General features: G+C 41.9%; 1 protein-coding gene across 2 annotated transcripts in view; it reads right to left on the bottom strand.

Annotated features, from left to right (window-relative positions):
- The window catches only part of dscaml1 (Down syndrome cell adhesion molecule like 1), a 537,532-nt gene that overhangs the window by 485,852 nt on the left and 26,765 nt on the right, over window positions 1-24,915 (bottom strand). Inside the window, exon 2 of one of the 2 annotated variants that reach the window (XM_060846681.1) lies at window positions 12,694-12,697. The exons of the other annotated variant lie outside the window; for it this stretch is intronic. Coding sequence (XP_060702664.1) covers window positions 12,694-12,697 — 4 coding nt within the window. The remainder of the gene's footprint in view (window positions 1-12,693; window positions 12,698-24,915) is intronic. 2 annotated transcript variants of the gene reach the window in all.

Consider the following 24,915-nt stretch of genomic DNA (forward strand, 5'->3'; position numbering starts at 1 on the left):
AATGAAACACATATAGCAATAAAAGCAGCACCAAAGTGATAATCATTTTCTTGATGACCGATATCAATGCAATGCCTCTGCCTGCGAGTCATTCCCTGAAGACGCAAGTAATTTTAAATCGTACTGAAGGTTCAGGGTTGGTACCATAGCTTGGTAAAACATTCTCAGAAGTGTACAGCAGGGGTATGTGAGAGAGGAAGGTAGGTAATACCTACATGTGCGGGAGTCTACCCTCGAAATGGGTTACCGTAGAAATAGAGCAGGACAGCCGATTAAAGAAATCCCAGTCATTAACTTTGTGTTCTACAATTTTTGTGGTGTTGTTAGATTAATATCGAACACTTGAGGAGTTTGCTGATGTACATGAAATAGGAACTGAACAACAACTTACAATTCCATCCTACATCTTCCACAGGGCTGTATGAGACTCCAAATCATTATGTTGCATCGCCACAGTTATAGTAGCAACCCAATATCCAATAGAATACATTGTGCTACATGGTTCTTCAAACATATGTTGCCTGATATCCATTAAAAGCCTTTTGAAAACATCGAGCAGATGAGCCCAATGTAATGGAGTGTGAACCCAGCATACATTTAAGTCCTACTCATTCATGCTGATCAGACTTCCTCAACTGGGCGGCACGGTGGCACAGTGGTTAGCACTGCTGCCTCACAGCGCCTGAGACCCGGGTTCAATTCCTGACTCAGGTGACTGACTGTGTGGAGTTTGCACATTCTCCCTGTGTCTGCGTGGGTTTCCTCCGGGTGCTCCGGTTTCCTCCCACAGTCCAAAGATGTGCGGGTCAGGTGAATTGGCCATGCTAAATTGCCCATAGTGTTAGGTAAGGGGTAAATTTAGGGGTATGGGTGGGTTGTGCTTCGGCAGGTCGGTGTGGACTTGTTGGGCCGAAGGGCCTGTTTCCACACTGTAAGTAATCTAATCTAAAAAAAAACTAATCCCACTTGCCAACATTTGACCCATATCCGTCTAAACATTTCTCATTCATGTACCTGTCCCAAACGTCTTTTAACTGTCCCTGCACCTACCACATCCTCTGACCATTCATTCCACGTACGAACCCCCTTCTGTGTGAAAAGGTTGCTCCGTGGGTCTCTTAAATTTTTCTCTTCTCACCTTAAAGAAATGCCCTCTAGTTTTGAACTCCCTCACCCTCGGGAAAAGATCTGGGATATTAACCTTATCTATGCCCTTCATGATTTTATAAACCTCAATACGGTCACCCCTCAACCCCCTACATTCCTGAAAACAGACAGAAATCTGATGACAGGCAGAATGCTGACGAGCTGGTATGCACCACCCTTAGGGACCAGGGATCCCAGTTTGAAAAGCCGTGCAGCAAACTAAAGACAATAAAAGAGGGAAAAAAAGCAAGAAAAATTCCTCAATGCAAAGCGTGGATATCCGTGATCCATAAAAGGATAGGCCCTCAGGATGTCCCCTTGGCTTCCCACATGTTTGCTGTCATTCCAATACAAACCATTATTCTGATTTATACACTCCTTCCTCCAGCCAAAACATCATTTGAAATATTGTATGTCAGCACACATACAACATTGAGTGCTCCAAATACAGAGAGAATGATACATTCTGCTCTTAGATTCAGGAACTAAATTGTTACGACAGCACAGCTTGTTAGCGGGAGCAGTCAAGGCTAGTAATTTCATTTTAATATATATGTGCCGATGCACTTATTTAAAAAGTACTGTCATTCACTAAAAGCCTTTTGAAAACATCCAGCAGATAGAAAACATACAATTTAATAAGGGCCTTCAGAAACATCTTACTTGCAGTCTTTTTCTCTACATTTCTTCCCAGATGATTATTCTACCTTTATCTTACAGAAATTTATCTTAACTACACAAGATGATGGAACCTCTTTTCTTCCCCCTCACTGTGTAAAAGCACGCTATACTTGACACCATCTCTAAATTATAGTTTGATACAAGAATAAGAATATTAAAAGCACATTAATGGTTGACCTTCTTTATTTTCACTTCTCAGCCCCTATCTCCGTATTCCTGGATTGTCTCAGTGCCCTAATTTAGGCAGACACTGGTCCCAATAGCCCTAAACCCACAGCCCTTTCCATCCAGAAGGACAAGGGCAGCAGATCTTTGGGAACACCACCACCTTCAGGTCTGCTCCACGCCACTCACCATCCCGACTTGGGAATATATCGCCATTCCTTCACTGCCACTGGGTTAAAAACCTGGAATTCCCCCACAATTAGCATTGTGGGTCAACCCACAGCAGGTGTGTTGCAGTGGTTCAAGAAAGCAGCTCACCCGCACCTTCTCCCGGGCAGCGAGGGACAACAATAAATGCTGGGCCCAGCCAGTGACGCCCATATCCCACAGATTAATTTAAAAAATGAATAATAAAAGCTATATTGTCCTGCTAATATGGGAATGATGGGCACAGTCGATGGAAATTTGGGTCTTTATATCTAATATCAGAATCTGGAAGAGAGAAATGGAGATTTATTGACAACTTGAAGACCTTAGTTTCCAATGAGCCTATGAGTCTGGAGCATAAATTAGCTGTGATTTGTACAAGTACTGCCCAAAATGACGACGAGAGAAAGAAGGAAATGTGAAAAGGACAGTTGGTGCCATTTTGTGTGAAACAAGAACAGAAATTGCTGGAAAAGCTCAGCAGGTCTGACAGCATCTGTGGAAAGAAATCAGAATTAACGTTTCAGGTCACGTGACCTTTCCTCAGTTCACTCAACCTGCAACATTAACTCTGACTTCTCTTCACAGATGCTGCCAAACCTGCTGAGCTTTTCCAGCAACTTCTGCTTTTGTTTCTGATTTCCAGCATCTGCAGTTTTTGTTTTCAGTTTATTTCATTTTGAGTGAACTATATTCCTCTCGCCTCAGGTGTGGAGAGTTGCTTTTGTAATGGGTTTTTTTTTGTTCTTTCACTAAATGAAGTGTATTTTTTTAAAAAGTGAAGTCATAGGTTTGCAGGGGAGTGTTGGATCTGATCATGGCTAGAAGCCTTGATCCCCTCACCTCCGTAATCTGCAGTATAGAGTGAACTGCGTAACTCAGCGACACAATGTAAAATAGAACTGTGCCAAATGGGGGAAGATAATACACCCTTTCGAAGGGCATAATTAGCATCTCTTGATTTTTGTGTTGCCATTGTAAACTGTAAATAGTTATTCTATATTCCCATTTCAATTAGGCCTGACCCTACACTGATAAGGATAGACAGTTCGTGTGAAATTTTACCTTATGAATGGTACCTTACTCAAAATACATCTCGAGATAAAGTAGCATCTAAATATTTTTATGGCTATCAGCATCACTTTTTGGTTAAATTAATATCAGGTTATTAAAATATTAATGTTACAAAATTATCATTTTATTTATAAAAGGAGCATACTGACAGATTATTCCATACATGCAGGTCTGCAGAATAAGGCTTGAACATTAAAATCATAGAATCCCCAAAGTGTGGAACCAGGCCATTCACCCCCCTCTGAAGGGCCTCGCATCTAGACCCACCGCCTTACCTTATGATTAGATTCGCTACAGTGTGGAAACAGGCCCTTCGGCCCAACAAGTCCACACTGACTCTCCGAAGCGTAACCCACCCAGACCCATTTCCCTCTGGCTAATGCACCTAACACTATGGGCAATTTAGCATGGCCAATTCACCTGGCCTGCACATCTTTGTGACTGTGGAAGGAAACCTGGAGGAAACCCCATGCAGACACAGGGAGAATGTGCAAACTCCACATAGACAGTTGCCTAAGGCTGGAATTGAACCCGGCACCCTGGTGCTGTGAGGCAGCAGTGCTAACCACTGAGCCATCGTACCACCATTTAACCCAGTATTTCCCAGGGCTAACCTACCTAGCCTGCACATTCCTGGACACAATGGGCAATTTAGGAGGAAGGATGCTAGAGTATCAGAATCGAAAGTGTATTGCTGGAAAAGCACAGCAGGGCAGGCAGCATCCGAGCAGCAAGACAATGGACATTTTGGGCATAAGCCCTTCATCAGGCAATTTAGCATGATCAATCCACCTAACCTGCACATCTTTGGACTGTGGGACGAAACCGGAGCACCCAGAGGGGACCCATGCAGTCACAGGTAGAATGTGCAAACTCCACACAGTCAGTCACCCGAGACTGGAATCAAACCCAGGTCCCTAGCACTGTCAGGCAGTCACGCTAACCACTGAGCCACTGTGCCATACCATGGGCTAAGTTATTTAGTATTAGGCCATTCATCAGTGATATCAAGAAGCAATCCTTCATAAAACAGGCAGTGAGAAGACTTGGACATGTCTGTTCCTGAATAATTAAAAATTTCAAAACAGAGAATGCAAGAACTTTGTAAGCAAGGATGTTAAATATAATGGAACCAAAATGAGCAAATGGTGTTAAGACCCCAATTATCCAGCTGAGTGGTAGAACAGGTCTTGTTCCATTTCAACATCCGTTTGTGACTATTCAAACTCGTAAAGTGAAAGGAAGTTGGTCAAAAAAACAAATCAAATTAGAAACTAGGAGTGAGAGTAGGCCATTCAGCCCTTCAAATCTGCTCTGCATTTCAATATTATCATATCATCCAACTCAGTAAGCTGTACCCACTTTTTCACCAGACCTTTCGATTCCTTCAATGCTAAGAATTATATCCAAGTCCTTCTTGAAAGTATTCAGTGTGTTGGTCTCAACCATTTCCTAAGGCAGAAAATCCCACAGGCTAGAAACTCAGAATAGGAGTAGACCATTCGGTCTTTCAAGCCTGCTATGCAATTCAATATGATTACGGCTGATCCTCAATCTAAATGTCATATTCCCATGTTCTATCAATTCCATTCAATAATTTCCACCTCTATTTGCTCTGTGGTTCCCTGACAATTGGAAATAATTAGAGAGATCTATCAAGAACTCAAGCATATTTATTTTGAGAGAAACAATTTAATTATTTTCATTTACTGCCTCAGAGAGATGTATCCATCAATTGAAGGCAATAATTCAGTCCTACTCCCCAAAAAAATGTTGCGACACATTCATTCAGAGTGACACTACAATCTGACCAATAATAAGCAATCGTACTTGTGATGGAGAGCTATCCTGATTGGAGTAGAGTGGAACCCATGGTAACAGCCAATATTGTTAGAGATTTTCCTGAAGCATTCCAACTCCCTAACGCCTACTCAATGTCCCTCTGGAATACGTGTTGAATTTACAGATGGCTGGATTTGCAAATCATGCTAGTTAACCTATTATTGGGTAGAAATGTCTTCTAAGCTTCAAAATGTCCACAATTGCCATCTTTAAACAGCTGAAGAAAATAATTTCAGAACTGTGTATCAAACTGTGATTATATTTTCCCATTAGATTCTGGCATAGTCCTATAAAACATTCTTGGCACCAATTGAAAGGTGAGGTTGGCACAGACTCATTAAGCAGCCTGGTTTGAAATGTATCACTCCCTCCCAAATCTTTACAAATTGCTGATATTTGCATCTTCTAAGCACAAGGTAACCACAATGATGAAATTCAGCAGAAGACTGAGTTAGTAGTTAGAAGACAGAGCATGGTACCACCGGGAATAGCTGACATGAATAACATAGATATGCTAATGTCGAAATTGGATTATCAAGTGTGAGAGAACAAAACAGAGAGATATGCTGAAAGAACAAGATAAAGTTGAATGTGGAGATGTTCATGCAGAGCATAACACCAGGCTCGTCCAATGATTCCTTTCTGTCCTGTATGTTCCAATTCCTGTCCTTTCAACAACAACTAAATCCACTGAGACTTCTTCATTACTGAATCATCAATGCAAGCTCAAACAATCCTCAAAGGGACGTAAAAGCATCTTCTCAAATTGGGTTTATAATGGGTGGCTACCCCCTTACACTATCGATGGGTAACTTTTCTTCTGTCTGAGGCCCAGCAAGTCAGAGTTGCCATTGAGACTGTAGTTGTTCCAGCAGCTTGAGTGGTGAGTTACCACAGGGACAGATACAGAAAATGCTGGAGAAACTTAGCTGGTTTGGTAGCATTGTGGAGAGAGAATGGATTAGTGGTGCTGGAAGAGCACAGCAGTTCAGGCAGCATCCAATGAGCAGCGAAATCGACGTTTTGGGCAAAAGCCCTTCATCAGGAATAAAGGCAGTGAGCTGGAAGCATGGAGAGATAAGCTAGAGGAGGGTGGGAAGAGAAAGAAGTAGAGTCAACATTTTGAGACCAATACGACTGTTCTTCAGCTCTGGACTGGAAAAGTTAATTTTCTACAGATGCTGCCAGACCTGCTGATTTTCTCTAGAATTTTCCATGTCTATCCCTGTGGACAGTCATACTGGATTCAAAACTTTAACTCTGTTCCTCATGGGCAGCATGGTGACTCAGTGGTCAGCACTGCTGCCTCACTGTGCCAGGGACCCTGAGGGATTCTACCCTCAGGCAGGGCCTGTCTGTCTGTATTTCCTCTGATGCTCCTGTTTCCTCCCACAGGCCAAAGATGTGCAGATTAGGTGGATTGGCTGTGGCAAATGTGAGATTATGAGGATGGGGTGAGTCTAGCTAGGATGCTCTTTGGGGGGTCAATAGGTCAAATGGCCTGCTTCCACACTGTAGGTATTCTATGATTTTCTCCATAGATGCTGCCAAACCTTTCTCCAGCATTTTTAGAATTCTAGCACCCACAGGCTTTCACTGTTAATTGAGAAGTTACTACTGGAATCTCTCAAACTGACTGTGTAGCTTTTCCAGACCATTGCTTTGGGTCATTCACCATTGTTACCTAAATAGCAACATAGAAACTCAGAGTAGGAGTAGGCCCCTGGAACCTTCTCCACCGTTCAACATGATCAGAGCTGATCCTCTGTCACAATGCAACACTTCCACTTTCTCTCTACATCCCTTGCTTTCCTGCCTAAGGCTAGGCATTTGGACAAGTGTTTGAAAGGTAGCTGTGGATAAGGACAGTGAGCGGGAGTAAGTGAATGGACTGAACGGTTGACGTCCTGTGGTTCTGGGCAATAGCTCTAGACATGGTTCTAATCAAACTACACCTTAACATTTGTGATTTTGAAAAAGTCGGGTTCTATTCTCGCAGTCTATTAAGCTGCAGCAGATCTCGGTGTTCGCTTCCCTCTGTACCATGGCCCAACGCTCCCCCCACCCCTTCAGTTTAGATTCCGCACATTGTGTGTTTGAACCCTGAGCCTCAGCTGTGTTTACAGATCTATTACCTGCAACCTCATCTCATTATGTTGACAAAGGCTTTTCACAAAAGAATTAATCCAACAGTCGTGTTGCACAGCAGCAGGCATCTGTATTAACAGCTGAATGTGACTGTACTGTGTACTGTGTGTGTCTCTCTGTGTGTGTGTATATATATGCACATTTAATGCATGCATTTATGTCTGTGGGGTTGTAGGCATATATGCATTTGTGGGAATTTATTCATGCCCCTGCAGGCATTTATGTGTGCTTGCCTATATGTGTGTGCAAACATGTCTGCATTTAAGCATGTGTACGTATCTTAAAGACCCTCATCAATGGCAAATTGGGACAGGAATAAAGAGAAGGCAGGGATGCTGCTTAATGCTGCTTTCCTCTGACTCTGTGCAGCATTCAGGATGATGTCATCCAATATAGCTGAGATAATTAAGCAAATTCATTACCACTGCAAGACCTGAAAGCTGAAACCCTGTAAAGTAAACCATGGTGGAAATGCACATCTTTTGTAGAAAACCAACAGCTGCCGGATGCTCTCATTTAGTCCAAATGAACAGCGCCCGTCAAACTGAACAGCGGCCAGTAACAATTCTGTACAAGCTATACACAGAGCCCTGATATTAACTTCCTCCTGCTGCAACACACTTTGGCCCTTGGTTTAGATATTTTGACCTAGAAATGGTCAAATCCATTCCCACTGAAGTCAGCATTTGACTAAATCCTTGACAATTTCATTGAACCAGTCTTAAGTTTATGGAGGAGAATTAAGGATAAATTAATCTTTTTACCGGGTGTTTGTCTTGGCAAATGTTTGAGATGGGTGGAAAGGTGGAATAGTTCAAAAAGTGTTCCTACATTGGCTTATCCAATGTGGTTTTCTATTGAATTCTAAATCACATTTGCATCATGATGAAAGTTGCTTTAGCTCCACATCCCTATCACTGAGGCAGAAAGGACGTTGCGTCACTTGAGCAGAATATTTTTCCCTGCTGTGGAGGGCATTATGTTCCTGCGTCTCAGCCAAAAAAGCTCTGGGTTCAAATCCCACTCCAGGTCCTACTTCCACCAAGGAAACTGTCCTTTATATGACCCATCAAGTTCAGTGTGAATTTGTAAATCCTTCCAACATATGCCATTGTCAGGGGATAGACGTATGAGATGGAAGGAAAATTGGATCCTCTGCCGTCACTATCAGCAGCTCCAGCCAACAATATACATGTAAAAGTCTCTGTTGTCACAGCAACTCAGACTCCTATCAGTTGGCTGGATGACTGGTGTGGATCGGATTGATCCCAACAGCATACATTTCGAACGTCATTCTGCCTGAGGTGGATTTGCGACCTGCCTTTTGACCTGTGGGGGGAATCATGGCACTATTAGCAAGGCACGGTGGCTCAGTTGTTAGCACTGCTGCCTTACAGCACCAGGGACCCAGGTTCAAATCCACTCTTGGGTGGCTGACTATGCGGAGTTCGCGCATTCTCCTCACATCTACGTGGGTTTCCTCTGAGTGTTTTGGTTTCCTCCCACAGTCCAAAGATGTTTAGACCACGTGGATTGATCATGGGAAATGCAGGGGAATAAGGTAGTGGTGTGGTCTGGGTGGGATGCTCTTCGGAGGGTCAGTGTGACACGATGGGCTGAATGGCCTGCTTCCACACTGTACCAATTCTATAATCTGCATTGGGCAAAGGACTTAATAAGTAACACAATATGCTAGGCTTGATCAAACATGTACAGTAAGAGAGGAAAGCAATGTCGCTTAACTACAACCAAAAAACATTTGTGGAACCTAGGCTCAGGATAGTTGCACTTTAAAAGCAAGTTCAATTGTGTCCACAAACTTAATAACACACGGGATGAGCAAAGAGACCCCTCAAGCCTGCTTCACCATTCAATGATCGTGGCTGATCTTGTACCTCAACATTTCCTAACCATTCATCATATCCCTTGCTTCCTTCAGTGGGCAAAATTCTATCAACCTCTGTCTGGAATGTACTCAAGAACCAAGCATTGACAGATGCTGAGAGGCCATTTTGCTTGGAGACCCTGGAACTGGGTGGTATTGGTTACAGACGAGGGATAAGACATTGGCTACTGAGAACAGAAGAAATTTTGAAAGGTTGTGAATTCTCTAGCCCAGAGAGCTGCAGATATTCAATCATTCGAGACAGCGATCAATAGGCATTACGTCAATCAGTCATTAAGGGAATCAAGTGATATGAAGACTGTGCAAAGTGAGCTGAGAATGAAAATCAACCATGTTCATTGAATAGTGAATCAGGCTCAAGCTGCAGCAAAGCTTATTCCTGCTCCAATTTCTGATGTTCTTATGTTTCCCACAACCCTATTCCGCGGCTGCTTTCTCAAGGGAAACAGCATTTTCATTTCAGTGTCACTTCAGACGAATGCAAATCTGACATAAGTGTGTTCAGTCACATTTTCGTTTGAAGAACTCCAGCAATGTAGTCTTCATCCAGCAGCCTCTGGATGAAAGTTCTGTCCATTAAAGTGAAAAAGCAACGTTACAGAAAGAGTCGCTCGTGCCACAGATGCAACCTCAAGCCACGCAGAATAACCCGCATTGTTTAGAGAAAGGGAGAAGCAATTTTAGCTTGCAATAAAGTAATAAAGCTAGGTCTTCATATGCCACCTGTCATCATACAATAAGCTCCTTCAACTCGAAACCAAGCTGTGGGACTTGTGCAACATCACATGGACTTTCAGATAAAGCACACTTGCCTTTATAATGAGACCTTTGAGAACCAAGCTGAATGCCTGTTCCAAAAATAGAGAATCTTTGTAAAAGAGAGGCCTATAAACAATATATATTATCAAATTCTGAGGTACATCTGAGCGCATTAGAGTGAATGGGGATTACAAAGTGATTTAAAGAAAGTGTTATTAGATAGTAACACATAAGCAATATATGAGCTGCGTCAGTGATTCATGTGAAATAAACCTACTGGAATTAAGTCTACTTTTGTGCTGCAAGGAAGCTTATAAATCCTCTCCAATATTATTCAGTTTCAACCATTTTACTGGTATTTAACATTACTGCTTATGTATAAAATATAATACATGTATACACACACACACATACACACACACACACTTATTCCTTGCAAGGCTTTCTGTGTTACATTTGCTTTTATAAAGCAAAATGTTCACCATAAGGAAAGCAGAATAAATAAATATGCAATATTTTAGTTGACCCATCTTTTTGCTACTGCCTCCTCTTTCGACACATTAAAATAAGCACCACATATTGAAATAAGGTATTAAACAAAGACATCTCACAAACAGTGCAGCTCATTTTGTATTCGTGAAGTTCCTGTGCATCAGGTGAGAGACATTAGTGTGGAAAACAGAATAACTTCTATTTCACTGTCCACTTTAAGTGCTCTCAATATACTTTAAAACTCCCCACTACTCCGCACCAAAAATGCACCCTCAATCCAGCACAGTATTCTACATATTGAGGATCCCACGGCTTACTGTGTAGAATTAGAATCTGGTGGGTCAGTGGTTAGCACTACAACCTCACAGTGCCAGGGACCTGGGTTCGATTCCACCCTTGGATGACTGTGTGGACTTTGCATTTTCTCTGCACGTCTGCTGCGGGTTTCTTCTGAGTGCTTTGGTTTCCTTCCATAATCCAACGATGTGCAGGTTAGGATGGATTGGCTATGCTAAATTGCTCATGATGTGCAGGCTAGGTGGATTAGCCATGGGAAATGTAGGGTAACAAGAAGAGGGTAAGGGGTTAGGTCTGGGTGTGATGCTCTTTGGTGGGTCAGGATGGACTTGATGGACTGAAGGGCCTACTTCCACACTCTAGGGATTCTATGATACGAACAAGAGGAAATGTTATCCTATAAGGGCTCATGCCCGAAACATCGATTCTCCTGCTCCTTGGATGCTGCCTGACCTGCTGCACTTTTCCAGCAACACATTTTCAGCTATAAGCCCATGCACATACAGAGTATGGAGCATCAAGAACAGGGCATTGATGATTATTTGAAGAGAAATAAGGTGCAGGGTAACGGGAAAAGGCAGGAATGAGATGCAAAGTCAAAATGCTCAAAGTCTTTGCAGACAGGGTGGGCTTAATGGCCTCTTTCTGCACCAGAATAATTGTGTGGTTCTGTCAATCAATCACTCAGCTCTCTTGAATTTGCTCTGTTGCTCCATTAAGGAAGATTGCTCGATGCCTCTAATTCACTTACCACAATGTTTTCTCCCAGGTTAACCAGAAACTTACAAAAACCTAGGGGCATAAAAACAAAGGACTGGGAAGGCTAGACATCACATAAGCCTGGCAGTGTCTGTGGACAGAGACACTGCCTTAACATTCTAAAGAAGATTCATAGCAGACTCAAATTGTTAACTCTGGTGGCACAGTGCCTCAGTGGTTAGCACTGCTGCCTCACAGCGCCAGGGTCCCAAGTTAGATTCCCGCCTCGGGCAACTGTCTGTGTGGAGTTAACACGTTTTCCCTGTGTTTGTGTGGGTTTCCTCCAGGTGTTCCAGTTTCCTCCCACAGTCCAAAGATGTGCAGGTCAGGTGAATTGGCCATGTTAAATTGCCCATAGTATTAGGTGCATTAGTCGGGGGTAAACACAGGGTGTGGGTGGGTTACTCTTCGGAGGGTCAGTGTAGACTTGTTGGGCCGAAGGGTCTGGTTCCATACTGTAGGGAATCTTATCTAATCCTCTCTCTCCAGACACACTGCTAGACCTTGGGCATCACATTACACATTTGTGCATGATGTCATGTAGTCGCTTCTTTAAGGAGCTGGGATTACACATTACTTGAGGTTAGGACTAGAAGGAATATATATTATTTATTTAGACAATACAGGCATCATTGGCAAGGCTAGCATTTAATGCCCACCCCCTGATTTACCCATGACGTTATGGTAGTGAACTGCCTTCTTCCACATTGCGGTCCATCACGTGTAAGGATTCCACAATATCTGTGAAGAAGGGAGTTTGATGCAGTGGAGGAACATTGATATCATTCCTAGTCAGGATGTGTGTGAGACTTGGAGAGGAGCTTGCAGTTGGTGGAGTTCTCGCTCGCAGAGGTCTTGCAGAAATGATGATATTTTCCATTTTGCACTCACCCCCATTCCTGTTGGGTAACGGGGGTTTAAAGATGGAATCCTGCCCCAGTGATTTCAGCAGTAATTTTTGAGGTGCATTATTTGACCACTTTATCATAAAAGCAGTAAGATATTGTCACGTTTGTGTAGCTTTCAGAATAAAACTAGTATCTGTAATCATACGGATAGAGGTCAAAGTCAAAGTCCCAAGTTATATGATAATTTCCACATCACAATCACTGTCAGTCTCACCCAGTCCTATATGCTGAAGGACACACTGAGCCAAGCTTTCAGAATTAATTATTTACATTTTACTTTTTTGAATATTTATGTTAAAAGCAATTTACTGTTCTCTCCAATGATCAAATTAGCTACAGCCCGCCCCTCCAGAACAAACTGGTGAAGAAAATGCCATTAAAGTCTGTCTGAATTAATGAACAAGGGCACAACAGAATCCATTAAGGTGCACTGCCCGAGTACTGGGAAGCCACATCAAAACTGCATTTGTATAAAATCTGCACAAAAAGGCCACCAGACTTGCACTGGGACTTCAGAAAAAATTGAAAAGGCTCTGCTTCCTTAATATTTAAACATGTGCAAGCAATGACGAGTCACCAAGTCCGGCACACCAGAATATGAAGCCCCTTACTCAGAGGATCGCAGAAGAGTTAGATGCTGAAAGAGTGAGTCACGACCTCAGGTTATCTCAAAGCACTTTAGAATCAATGAATTATTCTCTCAACTTGTGGAAAAGCACAGTCAATTTGCACTCCCACAAAGTAGCAATGTGATAAAGAGCAGATAACTTGATCATTAGTGCATAAAATTATCTACAAGACATTGAAATCGGTATAAATCTGATTAGAAATGCTTTAGCCCCACTCTCTCCTCTGTGCTTTATCAAGTACGTGCAGCACCTGCTGATCTAGTGAAAGCAAAATACTGCAGATGCTAGAAATTTGAAATAAAAACAGACAGCGCTGGAGAAACTCATCAGGTCTGGTAGCAGTTCTGGAGCCAAAAATAGTGTAAACATCAAGTCCAATCTGACTCTTCTTCAAAATTGAAAGAGAGCGGAAAATGGTGTTATTTATAATGTTGACAGAGGGAGAAGGAAGAGCAATCAGAACCGATTGTGAGGGTGTCCAGAGGAAAAGGCAAAGACAGTGTTAATGGTGATAAAGGAGAGATAGGGCTGTGAATGAAGGTGTGAATAGGAAAACTTGAGTCGTTTCATTTTACAAAAAGCAAAAGAACCGTGGCTGCTGGAATTTGGATAAAAAACAGAAATTGCTGGAAAAGCTCCACAGATCTAGCAGCATCTGTGCAGAAAAAGCAGAATTAACATTTCGGATTCAGTGGCCCTTCTTCAGAAAGGTTGTCTTCTTCTTTTCATTTCATCTTCATCTTTATCCCTTATTACATCCTCTATTCCTACTTTAGCTCTCTCATTTTATTACCCCCTGGTCCAGCGCTGAGCTGCACACTTCACAAAGATGTCAAGTCAAATTCTTGGCCTGTGCTGAGCTAATCATGGAGAAACTGAGGACTGCAGACTCTGGACCTCAGAGTCAAGAGTGTGTTGCTGGGAAAACACAGCAGGTCAGGCAGTATCCGAGGAGCAGGAGAGTCAGCATTTTGGGCATAAGCCCTTCATCAGGAAATGTTGACACTTTTCCAGCGCCACACTTTTCGACTCTGAGCTAATCAAGTTCAGCTCAGGACAGTAAAGCTTTGTTCAGTTGGTAACACCGATACCTCTGTACCTAGAGGTTGAGAGTTCAAATTTCAACCCAACTGCACATTTTGATTTCATGATCTAGACTGACTCTGAAGGAGTGCTACCGTATTTAAAATCATAGAGTCTCTATAGTTCTCCCTGTGTCTGCGTGGGTTTCCTCCGGGTGCTCCGGTTTCCTCCCACAGTCCAAAGATGTGCAGGTCAGGTGAACTGGCTACGCTAAATTGCCCGTAGTGTTAGGTAAAAGGGGTAAATGTAGGGGAATGGGTGGGTTTAGCTTCGGCGGGTCGGTGTGGACTTGTTGGGCCAAAGGGCCTGTTTCCACACTGTAAGCAATCTAACCTAATCTAATCTAATCTAATCTAGTGCAGAAAAAGGCCATTGGCTCTGCACTAAGCATCCCACCATACCCACCTCATCCCTGTATTTACCATGGATAATCAGCCCATCCCTGAACACTCTTGGCAATTTTGCATGGCCAATTGCATATTTTAACAAAGAACACAGTGGGTCTTTGGCAATGGATGTGATTTGCTAGCTGCAATGGGTTGTTCTCCATCTGAAAGGAAGAATAGTAATCATCAGAGAATCATGTTAGATAAGCAAGCTAATTGTTTGAAACATCTTGCTTCATACCTTCAGACGCTAACCCTGAATGCTTGAGTGCTCCAGAAGGAAAATCTATATCAATGCAAACCTTTTCCAATCAGTTCATCGATATAACTGTGTTAGGGAGAATTGATGGGAAAAATTGAATGAGGAAATGCTGGACAAGGTGAATTGATTGGGAATATAGTTTATGCATTACATTGCAACAGTGACCTACTCAGGCTGCTGTTGTGGGAAAATATACAGAAGGGTTGTTCAAAATGACATTCTCTGTCGTTTGTATTTGAGCAATATGCATTTATTGAATCTTAATGAATAGAATATTGCTGCTGTTTTCCTGGCGACATAATTTAGATACAACTCATTCTAAACAACCGGTGACACAAAATGATTGGTAAAACAATCACATGTACAATATATCATTTCAGAAAGACAAACATATAACCACCAGAGCTGGACTCTCTGAAGGACTGGCGACTTTGAAGTATAGGAGGAGAAAGTGAGGACTGCAGATTCTGGAGATCAGAGCTGAAAATGTGTTGCTGGAAAAGCGCAGCAGGTCAGGCAGCATCCAAGGAGCAGGAGATACGACGTTTCAGGCATAAGCCTGAAGAAGGGCTTATGCCCGAAACGTTGATTCTCCTGTTCCTTGGATGCTGCCTGACCTGCTGCGCTTTTCCAGCAACACATTTTCAGCTCTTTCTACTTTGAAGTATAATCCAGAACATGGAGATTTTGTTTAGTCTCTGGGAAGACTTAAGGCATTGTTCTGCCATAAATTTGGCTCCTCTGCTATTGACTTGTGCACCATCCTTGATCGCTTATTCAGGTTACATCAGCCAATGTGCAATCCCAGTGTTCCATTTAACACAAACCTCACATCCCTCTTGGGTTTGCTGCCTGCACCAAGCTACCTTAGCAGTTTCCATCAGCTCTAGATTTGATTTTTGTAACACCCTCCAAGAATACATAACCTGCAAACCTCAGCAGGTTTGGAATGTGGGGCCCGTAACATGTCCCCATTGTTCATTCCTTTCACTGGCTTCCTGTCCCTGTTACTAAATTCTTCAACTTAATTCCGTTGAGAGCTTTGCTCCCTCCTGTTACCACACTGTCCTTCAGAGCACAAGTTATAATTCCGATTGGGGTTGCTCCTGATTTGCAGCTTCAATACCAGACCGAGCAGTGCGATCAGTTGGAATCTTGTGGTAAGAATGTTCCACTGGACAGAAGTGATGAGCAGCAGGCTCTGACGTGGTTTGGTATTTCTTGGGGGAAAGTGTGCTGGAGGTTTGGCTCACCGACCAGCCACTGCCTATTGTTGTGGGTTAAACATAATCCCGACCAGCTTCATTCCGTTCAGGTTGAAGAGCTGAAACTATTCTCAGTGCAACCCCAATGGATGACACACAACATGTGACTTTGTCATCCCTTTGGCTCACAAGAAAATGAAATCCTCTGCGAGCAGAATTTTGTTTTTGTTCACCTTGGACTCAGTCAACATCTGGAAAACAAAACTTCAACCACTCAGAATCCAGCAGAGCAGAGATTGGCAGAATGTAGCAAAATACAAAGTGACAGTGTAAGAATATTCGACATATGAGCTGCAGATGAGAGTTTTCCTTGCCTTTAATCTCGACAATTTGTTGTTGTATCCTTGGGCTGAGCTGTGTGCCAAAATTCTCTTTTACGCTGAGATTTATTTCAAAGGATCGCCTATTAATAAGGCAAGGCTCACAATTGCTCTTAATATATTTTCTTGTAACATGCTTCAGTCTCGGAGATGTAAAGCAATAAGCAGCTGTTACAATCTTCTCACTAATGAAAAGCCCAGAAAGCCCTTTCCCCTATTTGCCTGTCTCCTAATGAGTGTATCAATGTTTACACTGTAAAGGCTACTTGTGCTCCATTTTTTTCTGATAATCAGCCGCCAAAACTTTGTAAAAGCATTTATGCTGATATTATTCAATGCTGGGACCGTTACAAAAACGCTTCTTATGCTTCATAGCTTTTGATGTTTTGTAGGGCATGGCAAATCTCATTGATTCTTGATGACTTTCAGAGCTGAAAATATGTTGCTGGAAAAGCGCAGCAGGTCAGGTAGCATCCAAGGAACAGGAGATTCGACGTTTCGGGCATAAGCCCTTCATCAGGAATGACCTCAATTTCTCCTCTTGGTGACTTTCAGCCTTCTTAAGGCTGTTTCCTGTCTAAGAAAAAAATTCAATGATGCCTAAGATTTTTACCCCTCGTATCTGTAGACTAGAGATCCTGAATCTGTTTCCAAGGTGTGAAAAATTCAGTGATTCTCATTACAGAAATCAAAACAAGCAGTGAAATTGGTCCCTGACAATGGAATATTTTTCTCTATGAAGAGTAACAACAGAAAACTGAAATCCAGTATTAGATTGCATTTCCCGCTCCACTCCACTCCCTGTGAGGAGATACTGTCAAAGGACAATTATGCCGTATTCGGTCTTCCCTTCAAGTGTGGAACTTTCTGGAGGTGTGAGGTGGAGGGAATAGTGAAATTCCCAGCATAAAAAAACATATGACATTGGCAGATTGGAAAGGATCAAGTGGGGATTCCCAAGACCATGATGGCTCCAAGGTCATGAGTAAACTTTTTCACGATCCATCCTCTCCCCTGACATCATTCCATGACCCATATTCACTTCCATAATATTGTAATGTCTGGCAAAGACACAACGCCAGAGGAGAAGACTCAAAACTATTAACAGGAATCGTCCTGGAAAATTCCTCTCAGCCAATTACAGTCACAGAGTCATACAGCTGCACAGCACGGAAACAGACCATTCGGTCCAACTTGTCCAGTCCGACCAGATATCCTACATTAATCAAGTCCTATTTGCCAACATTTGATCAATCTCCCTCTAAATCCTTCCTATTCACGTACCCATCCAGATGCTTTTGAAAATTGTAATTGTATCAGCCTCTACCACCTCCTCTGGCACCTTATTTCATACACGCACTGACCTCTGCGTGAAAAATTTACTTCTTAGGTCCTTTTCATAGCTTTCCCCTCTCACCCTAAACCTACACCCTCTAGTTTTGAACATTCCTACTCTGAAGAAAAGACATTGGCCATTCACCCTATCCATGCCCTTCTTGACTTTATAAACCTCTATAAGATCACCCCTCAGCTTCTGGGAAAATAGCTCAGGCTATTCAACCTCTCCCTGTAGCTGAAATCTTCCAACCCTGGCAACATCCTAGCAAATCTTTTCTCCAGTTCAGGAGATTGTAGTCTGTGACTTGCACAAGACCAGTTCAATGAAGGAAACATATCTCAAAATGACGATTAGGAGTAGGATACTCGGTCCTTTGAGCCTTCTGTGTTGCTCAATTGGATCATAGCTGATCCTCTATCTCAATGGCATATTTCTGCTTTATCTCCATACCCTTTGATCCCTTTAGCCCTAAAATTTATATCTAAACTTCTTCTGGAAATCATTCAATGCATTGGTCTCAACCACCTTGCCTGACCACTATTTCAATCATTCTCTGGGTGAAGAAATTTCTCTTCATCTCAGACACACAGTCTGACTACATAAAGAATGCTGGAGAAACTCAGCGTCTGTGAAAAAATATCAGAGTTCGCGTTCAATTCTGATACTCCCAGATCTGCTGAGGTTTTCCAGCACTTTCTGTGCTTGTTTCAGATTTCCAACATCTGTGCTTTGCTTTTAAGCAGTCTGAAAACATAGAGACAGTGCAGACATTGAGAAATGACTCAGAGACTTTGAGCCGAGAGTGATCAGTGGACACTGAGGGCTAACCCTTGGCGATATAATTTTTCTTCTTGTGGATGAGAAAGATGAGGGAGCTAAGGATCAAAGCATGTAGGATTCCAGCGCTAACATTGTGGCACAGAAAGTGAAACCAGATATGGAGAAGAAACAAAAACAGAAATTGCTGGAAAAGCTCATCAGGTCTGGCAGCATCTGTGAAGAGAATGGAGATGCTTTGGGTACAATAGCCCAGAATAGCTTGGAACCAAATGAGGGGCAGACTCACTAGACAATGGAGGAAAGGTTGTAGAGGAGGACATTGTGTTTCACCCTATTGAAGGCTGGAGAAGTTTCCAGAAAACAAGAATAGAAAAATGTACCATGGCCACCATTTCTGAATAATGTAAACTCTTACACTATCACACCAGGTTCAGACCAGCTGACTGTGCCTCAAGATGGGGGTCAAATGAAGGTTTCCCTGGGCTTCCTTCCTTGTACCTCACCAAGTGATGAAATTATTCACCTTAACCACAAATAAAGATAAAAGCCTGGTAGAAAAGAATGTTTTGTATTTTTCATGTCTATAGAGTAGGAATATTTATTACAAAAACAGGAAATGTTGGCTCCGTAGAGAGTTATATTAAATTCAAAACATTAACTCTGTTTCTTTGTCTGCAGATGCTGCCAGACCTGCTGAGTTTCTCCAGCAATTTCTACTTTTATTTCCAATCTCCAGCATCCACAGGACTTTCTTCTTTTTTAAAGAATATTGGTTACATTTTTTATAGCTATTTAATTGCATTTTGATCAGCACTGGAAGTATTCAGCATAATTTTCTAAAGGAAGTTTGAGATTGGAAGATATTAAATGCAGTGCCACACTTTAAATGGATCACACACACCTGATTGTGCTAACACACCTGTAAAATTCAGGCCTACAATCAAAGGCAGCATCCTGCTAATTCCTCCTGTCATGTCTGGCAGGGTGAATAAAGGCACAATGTAATTTCTTAAAATCCAGAAATGGAAATGTAATATGTTCTCACCTCCCACCAATCACCATCGCCCTCCCCTTACTGCCTCCCAGTGTCAATTATTTGTATTGTACTTGTAACAGCTGATCTCATGCATCTCCTAGTGGTCAAGCCAAGAACTGCGCTGATGGAAAATTGCTGTCACCCGCGCCCCTCTGAGTCTCTCTCAAACTCTGGGAAAATGAACAAGATTAGAGAATGGGAACCTTTCTTCCAAAAGGAAAATCATATTGTATTTGTGTTTGTGTATTGGCTTTCACAATAAAACATTCAATTAGTTTCTGGAGAGCAAGGGTTCATTAGGGCCAGTAATGTAACACAGGAAGCCAGGAGATGAGGAATTTCAGTTCTGTGGATATATTGGAGAAGCTGAGGCTGTCCTCTTTGAGAAGATTAAGAGGGGATCAATCAGCACCATGTGGAGCCTGGACAGAGTATTTAGAGAGAAACTATTCCCATTGGTCGAAAAGGCGAGAAACAGATGCCAACAATTTAAGGTAATTTGCAAAAGAATTAACGGCAACATTAGGAAATCATTTTATTTTAAAAAAAAACACACCTACTGGTTACTGCTGTACTTTGTAATTTCCTATATGTCAATCCAACAGCTGACTGTGCCTAGAGATGGGGTCAAATGAAGGTTTCCCTGGGTTTTCTTCCTTGTACCTCACCAATTAATGAAATTATTCACCTTAACCATAAATAAAGAAAAATGTTTAGTAGAAAAGAGTGTTTTGTATTTTTCAAGTCTACAGAGCGGGAGTATTTATTATGAAAACAGGAAATGCTGGCTGCATAGAGAGTCATATTAGATTCAAAACATATGCCAAGTAGCAACAGAGTCAGTTTCTTGTTGAGTCAGATATCTTTTAAGTATATTTGCAATACAGACTATTCATATGGTTACAGTGTCAAAGACATGCAGTCTGTGTTCTGCGATAGTTGATGTGGGGCTGAATGATTAAAGTTTTGAAGACATTAACACGAAAACACAGGGGAGATAAAGATAACTGATTTCCATTGATTGGCGACTTAAGAATTAGAGGGCATAGTCTAAAAAGGATTGATGTTAGGGAGCACTTCTCCACACTAAATATTCAGAATTCTCTTCCACAGATGGCAGTGGAAGATGGATCAGTTATTAATTTTCAAACTGAGATAGATAAAATTTTGTTCAGCAAAGGTATTAAGATATATGGGCCAAAGGTAGGTTTATAGAGCTAGGCCATGGACAGGATATGATCACATTGAATGGTGGAACAAACTTGAGGGGCTGAGTGGCCTACTGCTGTTTATATGGTACTGTACATCATATCTACAGAGCTCATCAAAGTCACAACACTGACTCGGAAGGTGAGGTGCGTATTTTTATACTGGAGTGTGCCATGTTGTGATGTCATGTGAGTGACTTAAAGGTCCGGGTTTGTCTAGTCTGAAATCGAAGTGATAGCATGACAGCTAGCATAAGAAATGTACTGTCTAAAACTATAGTGGTGATCCAATAATGGCTTTCAAAATGAAATAACTGTATAGGAGCAGGTATCCTGTCACCAAATCACCCTTTAGTTACATGTGCACAGTACATGGACTCTGACCAGCCAGCTCAGACTTACTCCCTAGAATGGAAAGACCTTCTGAAACTCCTTTCTTTTTAATTTTTTTCACTGACCCAGCCCTCAGAGTGAAAACTCCTGTTTCTTTTTTTTCTTTTCTTTTTTTTTGTTGTGCTTTTACACTCCTTTTTTTCTAGAGTTGTGCTCTTACTTTCTATTCTTTTTAAAACTAATTTTTTTACCACTAACTGCGGTAGCGCTTATTTTTGCCCCAACACCCATAGTGTGTGTGTGTGCAGGGAAACTCCTGTTTCTATCGGTCAGCCAGGGCTCCCTGACTGGCCCAGGTTAACAGCCCTAATCAAGAATCTCCGTCACTGGGATCCACCTGGCCTTCATTACAATCACTACACAGAAGGGTCTTGAGTAGAGAAGAATATGCCAAGGCTAGAAGGAAGAGAGAAGTGGTGGTGCATCACTGAAGCGCAGAAACTTACTGTGAGTGAAGCAGAGATGTACCATAAGGGTCCTTAGAGGCTGAGACATTTTGGATGCCAATGCCCATGAATGTGGGGTGCATATGGCCGATGCCTATGGAGTGTACACTGAGAACGTTGGTGTCCATTGTCTAACCCGGAGGTTGTTGGAGGAAGCAGTGACAGGAAGTTGCCAAATACTTGCACTGAACACCGTGTGGAGGATTCTTAATGTCCAGCTTGTTCAGCACGTTTGGTAAGATGAATACTAAAGAAGGTCATTGTGTTATTAACATTGTGTTGAACAATCTATAATCCTTTTTAATTGGCAATTCATCGATGTCTTGTAAGTTCCAGGAGTGCAAGCATTCTCTGAAAGAAGTTGTAAAGCAAAAACTGGTACTTTCTACAGAGAAGGGTAAGAGAAACCAGTCATGCATGGTCCCATTTATTGCAATGACCAGCCAATTGAATAGCATTGAGGGATGAAGTTCTGGTCATGCCACCAGGAAGAGTTCAACCTCTCTCCTACCAGCCAGGACTAGGGTATCATTTGCATTCACTTAGAAGGGCAGATGGAGTTCAGTACAGGTACTTGGAAACTTTCTGTCACCGCTTCCTCCAAACAGTCTCCAGGTTAAACAGTGGACACCAACGTTGTTAGGGCAAGCTCGAAGGGCACCAGCCATAAGCACCCCATATTCATGGGCATTAGCATCCAAAATCCATCTGGTACAATGGAGCACTGCTTCAGGACTACACCACAGTAGCAATCGGGATTATGTAATTCAGTAAATCTCCAGAGTGGAACTTAAATCAGCAATCCCCTTAGTCAGAGTGAAGAGCACTACCACTGAGCCAGACTGCAGTTGAAATACTTCTCTTTAGAAGATGTCTGAAGTATTTCTGGCTATAACTTCTCTAAGAAATCAGAAGCCTTTGAACAGCAAGTGCACGCTCTTTAGAATTTCCTCCTCTCTTAATGACTGCATATTCAATGCCTTGACACACAGTGTTTAGCAATTCCTCTGAGCCAGATCTGTCATCAAGGGACCAACCATTAAAGCTAACTGCATTGATACGACATCCAGCTGAGCAGTGCCTTTATATTTTATTATCATAACTTAAGTTAAAAATATTATGAAGGTTCAAAAAGGTAGAACTGAGAGTAAGATAAATAAATATCCCCCATTGGAGCAGATAGATTATTCAACATGGTCCACATTAATTTTGACCAAAAGGCTTTTCTTTCAAATACTCTTGGTATCATATGATGCAAATTAAATTTTTAAAGCATTGTATAGGTATAGTATGCAGCACATGAAACATTCATCAATTCATTCTACCTCCTTTCAATGCATGCATAAGTGGGGCCTTCTGAGGAAATTGTTAAAGACAATAGAAAGCGACAGGGTAGCATTATAACGCTACAACAGTAGCCCATCACACCACATATAGTGCACATGCTCTACTCCCTGTATAGCCCTCTGTCTCTCTAAAGGCCTCTGACATCCTGGGTCTCTGACAATTCAACCATATTCGTGCCTATCTTTTTCATTGGTTTGTCAAATTTTCCAGCATGCAAATTTGGAAGAGGTTGTCCATGGTGCTCAAATAAAAGCAAAATGCTGAAAATTTGAAATAAAAACAAAGTGCTGGAGACATTCAACAGGCCAGATAGCATCTGTGGAGAGAGGAAAAGAGTTAATGTTTCAAATGCACCAAGACTCTTCTTTAAAACTGAATTCTGAAGAAGACTCATGCTGGGCTCAAAATGAGAATCCTTCAGAATCAGGGCATAGATTCATATAGGCTGACCTCACTGTGACATAGCTCCTTGAACACATGCTCATCAGCTAATCATAATGTAAAGGTATAGTTAACCCTTTACTCCACAGAAATTTGGAACTCTCACTCCCAAAAGCTGAAGCTGGGGATCTACTGAAGATGTCAAATAGACTTTAGAGACAAATAGACTTTTATTTTTAGGTAAGGATAATAAGCTTGGTCAACAAAAATGGTAAACAAAGTTAAGATACAGATCAACCATGATCTGACTGAGCAACAGAACAGGTTTGTGGTACTCCTATTCCCATGTCCCAGAGATACTGAATGAATAAGCCAAAATAACTTGAGAAGAAAGCCAGGACTTTGCCATGAAGGAAGGGTTTGAAATATAAAAATAGACTGGAAAGACTGGGACTTTTTCCACTGGAGTGTAAGCAGTTGAGGGGTGACCTTATTGAGGTTTATAAAATCATGAACTGCATAGATAAGGTGAATGACAAGGGTCTTTTCCCTGGGATGGGGGAGTTCAAAACTAGAGGGCATGTTTTTAAAGGTGAGAGGGAAAGATTTAAAAAGGGCATGAGGGGCAACTCTTGTTAACACAGAATCCAAGGTAGACAATCAGGAGACTGGAAGAAAGTGGTGGATGCAGGTACAGTTACAACATTCCAGCATCTGCAATTTTTTCTGTCTCTCTCCACCACTTCCTCTGGCAGTTCATTCCATACATGACCCACTCTGTGTAAAAAAAAGTTGTCTCTCATGTCTTTTTAAAATCTTCCTCCTCTCAAGAAGACATTTGGATAAGTTCATGAATAGAAAGTTTTGGAGAGATATGGCCAAGCGCAGGCAGCTGGGGCTTGTTTAGTTTGGAACATGATGGGATCGAAGGGTCTGTTTCCATGCTGTATGACTCTATGACTCTAATGCCAATCAGGGGTGTCACCTGCCTGGCGAGTCAATAGCTGGTCGCACTTGCTTGTGCTATCATAGATAACAAGCTGCCCTGTCTGAGCAGAGCAAGGTTATTCTTTTCATGTAGCAAGCCTTCCAACATGCCAGCTATCCATTTGAAAAGAAAAAGCAACAAAATAAGGGCATCAAGGTAGATTCAAAATGGATAGAAATGTCTATGAGTTGTCTCCAAAAATTTCTGACACAAAATATTCATAGCTGTATAAGATTAGGCAAAACATCATCCTTGAGCAAAACTGAAATGTGTGGTGTATTTGAAAATGAAGTGATTTGTGTGGGCTCAATGTTTGGTCTCATTTTAATAATCCAATCTCTATTCAATTTGCTCAGATGAAAAATCATCCTTCTCATTGTTATTTAACTGTTTAGTGTAAAGGAATGATTCTTTGGCTACAAAGAGGAAAAATGGTTGGGAAACTGAGGTGGAGAATAACCTTCGTGTTGGTAGGAAAATCAGACCACACTTTGTGTTGACTGGACCAATGTGGTTCCTCCTGATTACTCAGCCTGGACACAGTGATGGGTGTGTTATGTCAATTACTTCTGCTACATTAGTGCCTTTATTGAAAAGCGTAGTAGCCAGGGGCTCTTCAAGTGTAATAGCATCCACAGACAATATCAGAAAACTGTCACATCAGATAA

This window comes from Hemiscyllium ocellatum, chromosome 29 (genome assembly GCF_020745735.1).
Source record: "Hemiscyllium ocellatum isolate sHemOce1 chromosome 29, sHemOce1.pat.X.cur, whole genome shotgun sequence".
Lineage (NCBI taxonomy): Eukaryota > Metazoa > Chordata > Chondrichthyes > Orectolobiformes > Hemiscylliidae > Hemiscyllium > Hemiscyllium ocellatum.